At 37.2% G+C, this 8,800-nt stretch overlaps 2 protein-coding genes across 2 annotated transcripts in view; both read left to right on the forward strand.

Moving 5' to 3' along the window:
- The window catches only part of col24a1 (collagen type XXIV alpha 1 chain), a gene marked incomplete in the record, with an annotated part of 125,159 nt that extends 117,975 nt beyond the window's left edge, over nt 1-7,184 (forward strand). Inside the window, 7 exon segments of the mRNA XM_014023370.1 lie at nt 1,012-1,047; nt 1,346-1,372; nt 4,020-4,082; nt 4,200-4,371; nt 4,475-4,584; nt 4,783-5,019; nt 5,831-7,184. Coding sequence (XP_013878824.1) covers nt 1,012-1,047; nt 1,346-1,372; nt 4,020-4,082; nt 4,200-4,371; nt 4,475-4,584; nt 4,783-5,019; nt 5,831-5,977 — 792 coding nt within the window.
- Nucleotides 7,185-8,186: 1,002 nt separating this feature from the next.
- The window catches only part of LOC106528250 (N(G),N(G)-dimethylarginine dimethylaminohydrolase 1), a gene marked incomplete at its 3' end in the record, with an annotated part of 131,245 nt that continues 130,631 nt past the window's right edge, over nt 8,187-8,800 (forward strand). Inside the window, 2 exon segments of the mRNA XM_014023375.1 lie at nt 8,187-8,407; nt 8,606-8,671. Coding sequence (XP_013878829.1) covers nt 8,325-8,407; nt 8,606-8,671 — 149 coding nt within the window.

The raw sequence follows: 8,800 nt of genomic DNA on the forward strand, positions 1-8,800 counted from the left end.
GCTAATGGTGAACATGTGAGTTTGTTAATAAACCGGCAGGCACAACAGTGATAAATGACTTGTGCGAGGGAACGCAAAAGGTATTGGGAGGTAACGCAATACTATTGCGTGGGAACGCAAAAAGAAAAAAAAATCCCCCATGTCCCCTCTTGGGCTCCGTACAATACAACCCACATATACAAAAAATACCATAAACAGTATCATAGAAACGAGTGGTATCTCCTGAATAAACAGTCTTTCTGCCATGTGAAAAGGGAAAATTCAGGCGTTCACTCAGTTTGCAGTGAATGGCAAGTTGCGTTTTCAGGCAAAAATATAATTTTTAGAATTAAAATTCAGTTCAAGCTATTTATATYGGGTGTTTACTGAAGCCAGGTCATTTTGACCTGGAGGACAAAGAGTGTATTCAGAATATGAAGACAACTGGAGGATTAACCATGATATACAGTAGATGGCTACAAATGGGTCAGAGTAAATATACATGTTGTTACTCAGTAAGTCATGGAGAATACCTTAAATAAACACTGATCAGGAAATGACCTTCACAAATGAAAGCAAGGCAAACAGTGTATTTTTTCTATCTTTCTTAAATGAAATTTAAACACAATTCTCAGCTCAGCCTGAATCCCTTGGCAGTTTACACTACAGGACAAATACACACAGCTGTGTGCACACTGACACCCTGATGATACAATTAATTCTGCACATGTGAACCTGAACAACTTAAATTCACACCAAAAGAGTTGAAAAATTCTCAGCTACTGCCTCTGGTCAGCCAGAGGGGGCAGTAATTAACCACGGAAAAATAATTAATCTGTTATTTAAGTGCAACTTATCTGGAATTCATTCAGTATCTGCTTAAAATAATCTTTTATATTAGCAGAAAGTGTAGACATGCTCGTATCTTGTTGCTGACAGGAATGACATCTTCTTTCAAACAAACGTAACAAAAATATTGGATTTTCTTCATAAATTTAAATGTGCACATTCAGATATGTGTTCTACTTTCAGGGGCCTCAAGGACCACAAGGAAGTCCAGGACCCAGGGTGAGAGTTCCCTGCAGTATCACATTTCACTGTGACAGACACTACARACTGTTTTCCTTAAGGGTCTTTAGTTTCAGTGCTAGAACTTGTTTAGTCAGCTGTTATTGCCTACAGTAAACACTCCTAACAGTTTTTTTGCAATTAAATCATAAAGGTCAGATATTTAGTCTTTACACTAAAATATGCTGCAGCCCAGAGAACATGTCAATATCCAAACACAATAGATAAGACCAGAGAATGAGCTGACAGTGGGATCATTTAACTCTTAACTCTTTTTTTCCCCTTCCTTCCTCCATAGGGACCCCCTGGTGCACCCGGTCCAACAGTAAGTATTTAGCATCAGAAAGGCAGACAGGATCAGATGACAAGAAAAGTCCTGTTCGAATGTAAAATCCTGAGGATTTASACYCTAAAAATAACAAATGTACAACTAYTGATTCATTCATTTTCACTTCACTTGAACCCCGTGCCCTCATTCTGTTCTGTCTTCGATTTAATTTGGCTTGGGATTGATCRATTTACATCTTGAAAAGTGAAATTTGCTTTTTATTAATCCAGCAGACTTTTCAGGGAAATGGGAGAAAATAGAAAACTGTCTTTTTTATGGGGGGAAAAATAAAGAAAATGAGAGCACAGGGATCCGCTTTCTAACTTGTAAATGAGCCAACAGGTCATGGGGACGTTATTGAGCAGGGCTGGCAAGGTGAACTATTGATAAACGTTAAGTGTCATTACAAAAAAAAACTCTCATTTTATTACTTGTGGCTACTTTCAGATAACGTGGAACACTCTATTGTTTGGATAACCCATTTTTTTGTTGAAGCAAACCATAAAAATTTCAACAATTTTACAAGTGCCTTTTTGTTTAGATATATGAAATGAAAACCCTAGTTTTTATAACAGGCAGAATGTTCATGCTGGAGTCTGGAATGTGATGTTTATTAATGTTAGACTGGTATTAAACTGTATTCTGGTTGTATATTTTTCTCCTTAAGCTTAATTTCTGTTAGTTTTGATTGTTAGCAAGAGGTTTTCAGACAATTGAGTTATTGTAGGACTGTTCCCCTGAATCCAGAGTCGGCCCATGGCATAGGCAGTATAGGCACCTGCTAAGGGTGTCTTCCTACTGGGAGGCATCACAAATGGGGGACAAATTTTTTTTTATAATATTTAATCTGAATGTTGATTTAAACTTGGTTTATGAAGGTTACTTGTTCTGTGGGTTTCTCAGCCTGTTTTGTTTCTACCTGATGTCATATTGTACGGAGGRTATTTCATGACAAAAGTATCATATGGTTTTCAGTGTTCTACCTACAAAAAATACAGGATTTTACATGTTTTTTTTTAAATCCCAAGAATGTAATAAAATGCTCTTGAAGTGGCTGGAAGAAGCATAGTTTTGAGTAGCTCTTTTACAAAATTCTCCGGAGGTTTATAACCCTGGAGCCCCCTAGAACTGCTTCACTCCACAGCTGCTCATTAACATGAACAGGTGTTCCTCATCACTGACATCAGATGTAGGCAGGTGTAGACTTCTGGTGTTCTGTTTCAAATAAATTATATTGTTAGCTATTTTGGTAACACTTTATAACTACACCTTTAGCCTTAATTAATCATTAATAAAGGATTACTGAACCTTGAAGACATCATTGATTAAGGATGATTCAAGCTTAATAAGCTGTGAATCAACACATATRTTAATGTTTTACCCATAAAGGCTAAATACGTCTAAAACCAACATACTCATTGTTTACTCGTGCTTAATAACTCATGAGTAAACTATTTTATATACTGTTTATATATATGTATGTAAATGCTCATATAAATGTATTTTCACACCATGTGTTAGACATGTATTATTGGTTAGAGAATGTTTGAATTKACTATCTACTAACCCTGCAGTGCATCAATAACTGAGCAGATGTTAGTATTACCTGTGAGCCTTTGCTGCCTGAGCATAAGTCAAACTTCCTCGAAATGTACAGGCTAAAAAACAAAAACAAAAAATACCACACTGGCGTCATAAGCAAAGGGTCTTTACTTTAAAAAACTGTTTGTATTTCATGTATTATATTAATGCATTTGGCCCACAGCACCTCAGATAGGTTTTCATTTTTGCTCCTCTCAGGGAAAGTTTTAGCCACCTTGCTCTAAGCAGGAAGTTAAACGTATGCTCAGGCAGCAAAGCCTCATGGGAAATTTCATAAATTGATAAAACAAGCGTATTGGGTCTTATAAAGTTTGCAAATCTACATGTGTGCTTAAACCATGAGTGAAAACTATCTGCACTACAGCCCCTTATATAGTGATTAGATGAAGAGATGTAAAGATTGGAAGTGGAATTGCAGTCTTTCAACATCAAGCTGGTAACTGGTGACTTTGATTTACAAATACTTAAATAAACATAAATAGACTTAACTAACTCCTAACGCCTGCCTTAATTACTGATGCACTGCAGGGTTAGTAGATCGTCAATTTAAACATTCTCTACCAATAATACATGTCTAACACATTGTGTGAAAATAAATTTATATGAGCATATATATATACACAGTATATAGAATAGTTAACTCATGAGTTATTACACATGAGTAAACAATGAGTATGTTTGTTTTAGAAGTAATTAGCCTTTATGGGTAAAACATTAATAACTGTGTTAACTCATAGCTTATTAAGTCTGAATCATCCTTAATTAATGATGTCTTCAAGGTTATTAAAGATTAATTAAGGCTAAATAAGTTGCAATTATTATAAAGAGTTACAACTACTTTTAATTGGACAACCTGGTTTCTAAAGAAAAAAAAAACATCAAAGACAAAACTATTTAATTTGGTTAGTGAATGTAGGTGAATTGACAGTGAGATGTAGAAAACCTGAAATTTTGCACAGGGCTCCAAATTGGCTAGGGCCAGCCCTTGCCTGAATCTACTGTTGTTGTAATTGAACTAATCCTGTTGGTTTTAACTCCACAGAGGAACATTTATGATGACTCAGTTTACRGTCAATCTGACTCCAATTCTGCCCTCAGGACCGAGGTAACGTGCACAATACAGACGAGTGAATGATATATCAATAAGCAGATTTGTTTGTAGATTGTTGATCACTTAATTCTTTTAGAGTTTGATGGTTTCATCTTTCCCACCTGTAACCAGATCTTTCAGAATATGGACATGAGCCAACCAGACCAAAATACAGAGATACTGAAGACGCTTCGTTACCTGAGCAGCATCGTCGAGAGCATCAAGAAGCCTCTGGGGACAAGGGACAACCCAGCTCGTGTCTGCAAAGACCTGCTRGACTGTCGACACTTACACCTCAAAGACGGTAAGCTTTTTAGAGGTGCTTGGAGGGTTTTTGTTGTTCTGGTTGGTTTATTTTACTCTTATTCGCTTTGTCTGTTTTTATCTGTTTGACTGGGAACTTTCAGACTGGTTCTGGATTGATCCAAACCTGGGATGTACTTCTGATGCCTTCAAGGTCTACTGCAACTTTACTGCAGGTGGACAGACTTGTTTGCACCCTGTGGCTTCCAATAAGGTATCATTGAAGTAGAACAATGATCTGGTTGATGTATTAGCCGTTAGAAGAATAATTTAAACTTTAATGTTTAATACCAGACATTTGGATGTGAATTCAGTAATGAAATCTGTGGCCCGTTGAGTCTGTATAAGAGTGTTTAAAAGAGTTTTTCCTCATATTTCTGAAAGCACACACATTCTGTTTCCTGTCCAACAGATGGTGTTTGGTGTTGAGAAAGTCCAAATGAAGTTTCTTCATTTACTGAGCTCGGAGGCCAGCCAAAGCATCACGTTCCACTGCCAAAACGATCCATCCTTTACCGCCAAAGATACCGTCACCTCCACTGAACCCTTGCACATAGAAAACAGCAAGCTTCGGTTCCAAGGCTGGAACAAACAAATGTTTGAGAAAGACACACTACTTGAACAACATTTGATACAAGATGAGTGCAAGGTATTGAGCAGAACAGAAGCTTATTCGATGTATTCCTTTTCTTTTTTGTCGGTTCATCGAAATCCTTGAAAGTTTGTGAATTTTAAGAAATTAGTTCAAGGCCCTGTAAGATACCCATTCTTGAAAATCTTTGAATAACTTTTTGGGGTTAATCATGAAATTTCACATGGATGACTACCACTGTCGATGTGTCGTTATTTTTGTTTGCTTGGCCCTGCATTCTTGTTTCCCGTGGGTAGTTTATGTARTTAACTTGTACGGACCAGCACCTGCATCAGGCGTGCAATATTCTCACTGGTGAATTGGTGAATTGCCAGTCACGCTGAGTCAGTCACTGAGTAAGCCCTATGAGAAATTAACCATTTTGCAACACATTTGCTGAAGAAAGATTCATCTCACCTTTACTAGACTCCATGAATAGTAGATATGAATGTAGGCATTCTGAATAAACATCTTCTATGCCATTCAGTTTTGTTTTGAATTTGCATTGTATTAAATCATTTATTGATTACATATTCAGCAATAGGCATATGCTGTTGCACATGGTCTTTGAATTCGAGAAAATTGGTTATTGTGTACCAGATGTGGGAACCCTGTACAAAAGTTTTCACAGAATTCTGACCATCAAAGATTTGTCTCTACACACATATAACCCCAAAGAAATGATCACATTTCTTATAATTGTTTTATTGTTTTCAAGATTGAAATTTGGAGAAAGCACATGTGAAAACTGAAAAACCATCTATTGTGACTTCATTTGAAGCACAAACCACCAGAACCTCATTCCTTCTCTCCATTTATTGTGTTTCAGATCCAAGATGGCAGCTGGCACCAGTCTCGTTTCTCCTTCCACACTCAGGACAGTCGTCAGCTACCCATTTCAGACATACAGGGATTTCCTACTTCACAGGACAACAGTCAACAATACATAGAAATCGGTCCTGTCTGCTTCCTCTGACACCAACATCTTCCTTTAACTCACTCACTTAGATCACTCAGATCCACAGATGTTTCCTACCAAAGAGATGCTTCCTCTGGATGCATTTATGAGAGTAAAAAATGCTCAGTTGAGGAAGATCTGCTTAGAAGAACTCAGTCTTTGAGAGGCATTCAGGCCAATGAGGCCAAAGGAAARCTGTCCATTCAGAAATGTATCAAATAAATGTATAAACTAAGGGCTTTCTTTTCTTTTTATTTTATATACRTGTATATTTTTTTACAGTGCTTAGGTTCACTGCAAATGGACCCATGCTAATCCCTAATCACAGGGAAGGGCCGCCCATCTCAGCAGCCTGTTCAGAATTTCCAAACTCACGCCGTAAACATGCAGACCATCCTAAGCAGGAGCCCAACCSGAAGGATCGTGCCAGGCCTCTGCGTAGGATACCGTCTAAGGGTTTAAACAAGTGCAATAGCATGTGGATAATATGTGACTGCTTTAAAGAAAATCTGCTCCGAGGCTACATTTACTTTTTTTTGTTTTTTTACTTTGGTCCCACCAAGTCGGGCTTGTACCTCTTGACTTATGGTGCTCTACCTCTTACCTGGTTATTTGCTTTCTAGACTAGTTGCTAATGTCAGTTTAGTGTTGACTTTGTGTCGTATGTACCGGTTACATCAAGACTTGTTGTGTTGTTTGAGTACTTATGTTGATTTGGTCACTTCTAATTTATGAACCAATTTTTGATCCACTACATATTTTTATGATATTTCTCTATGTGGATGGTTTCCAAACCAACCATTGGTGCTGCAACAATGAGTCATCAATATTTCCTGTGTATATATTGACAGCATACTGTATGTTTATTTATAACCTCGTTTTTTTTTAATTCACATTACTGTACCGCAGAAAGTTATACTCTCAGAGATTTGTTTGACCAACTACAGCTCAGTCTAATGAATATTTATGTTTAAATGGTGTGCTTTTGGTTCATACCTGTGACTCTTCATCATAGTGTTGTTTTTACATTCAGAGGTACAGTACATTGCTGGCTGCCAGCTAGAGTTAGCCAGAGTCAAAAAAAACATGGAAAACAGTCACCATATACAGTAATTAAGTTATATTACCTTCAACAAGGTGTTTGGAAAGTTTGTGGACGATAATGCAAATGTGTAAATAGAAAAGCCTTGACAAATAAATAAAGGATCATTTGRTCCACAACTTGTTTGGTGCTCTTTTTGATAAGAAGTACACATAATTAGCAAGTCAAAGTTCAACACAACAAACATGATGGAGTACCTGCCACTCGTGCTKTACACGCAAACTCCACCCAGGAAGTATCCCAGGCTGGGAGGCGATCCTGTAACCAGCTGCTCTCTCACCACTGCACCGCTGTGCCGTTTTGGAATGTGCAACAAACACAATGGTTCACGCCWCCAAGTTCAACTCATAACACATGAACAAAAACCACCAACATGAAGAATWTCACAATGCCAAAAAGTTGCAGACAGTGTACACACTGGGGAGTRCATGTTGTCCTTTACAAAGTTTAGAATACATGTCTAATAAATTGCAATCATGACTTAATGCTTATCAGTTTCCTTTTTGCAGGTTTTAAGCAGCTGTACAGTTTATCATGCAGACACAATTGTTATGGGTTCATGAGCGTCAATGGATTGATGAATAAATGGGATATTCTCCAATGTTTCTTCATTCATGACCTGAATTATGACGTAACAGGTTACACTGAATCTACACTGAATCTCTGCAGTTTTGACTAAATAAATAAATAAATAAATAAAAATGATAAGAGGAAAAAAGATAGTCCCTACAGCATGGATTTCCACAATTAATCCAAGAAAATGGAAACAACCAGTTTGTGTTGATGAATCTAAAGTGTAGTCCATTCATCCATACCACTTTAAACATTATTTAAATTTTTTTATTGAAATAAAGAGAGAGATAAAGAAACAGACAAATAAAACATTTTATTCATTTTTAACGGTCATTGAAAATTATGGGGGAAATCATCCACCCTTACAGCTACTCTTCTTTGAAATGTTAACATTTATATTATTAAAATATTGCTATTACTATTATTTCCTTTTATTTATTCCAAATGCTATAAAAGTATTCTAATATTCATGTTGGTTGGCTACAGTGTTTTTGTGCTTGGTGATTCAGTTGTAGATCAGCTCCTCGGACACCAGGGGGCGCCAACAAGAAGACCGGAACCGGAACTTGTCCCCACGTGCTGGCAGTTCAAGCGGAAGAGGGTTTGTTTTGATGCCGCCAGATGCTCAATAAACGTGCTGCACGGATTCTCCCGTTATGTGCTCTCTAATTTGACCAAAAAACAGATAAAATGTCTATATCGGAGAGTCAAGTCGATAACAGCTGCCAAGAGGACGAGCAGAAAGCGACAAAAAGAAAAATCTCTCTCTCARAGTAAGTTTAGACACGGAGATTCCAACTTCAACGCTGAGGTTTTTTTTAGCCACTCCAAACTGAACACAACAGCCTCGTTTTTTTAAGAGTAACATTTGTTGTCCTTTATGTTTTCCTGTTTACTCTCTGTGTTGTTCTTATCTGTTAAACAAAGTAAATGTCAACACTGTGTTTCCTGCTGATGCATCTTTGCTGCAGATGTGGAGTTTGTGGATCAGAGGAGGCAAAGTACAGATGTCCTGCCTGCCTTACCCACACTTGTAGGTGAGATATAAACCAACTAAGCAGAGAATTTACACATAGTTTTTCTTTTTTTTTATTTATTTTTTAAACAATGTGTACTATTTTCACCACCTTGGAAGCATTCAGAACCTTTGCTCGGGCTGCTAAAAA

This window comes from Austrofundulus limnaeus, unplaced genomic scaffold (genome assembly GCF_001266775.1).
Source record: "Austrofundulus limnaeus strain Quisiro unplaced genomic scaffold, Austrofundulus_limnaeus-1.0 Scaffold365, whole genome shotgun sequence".
NCBI classification, from domain to species: domain Eukaryota; kingdom Metazoa; phylum Chordata; class Actinopteri; order Cyprinodontiformes; family Rivulidae; genus Austrofundulus; species Austrofundulus limnaeus.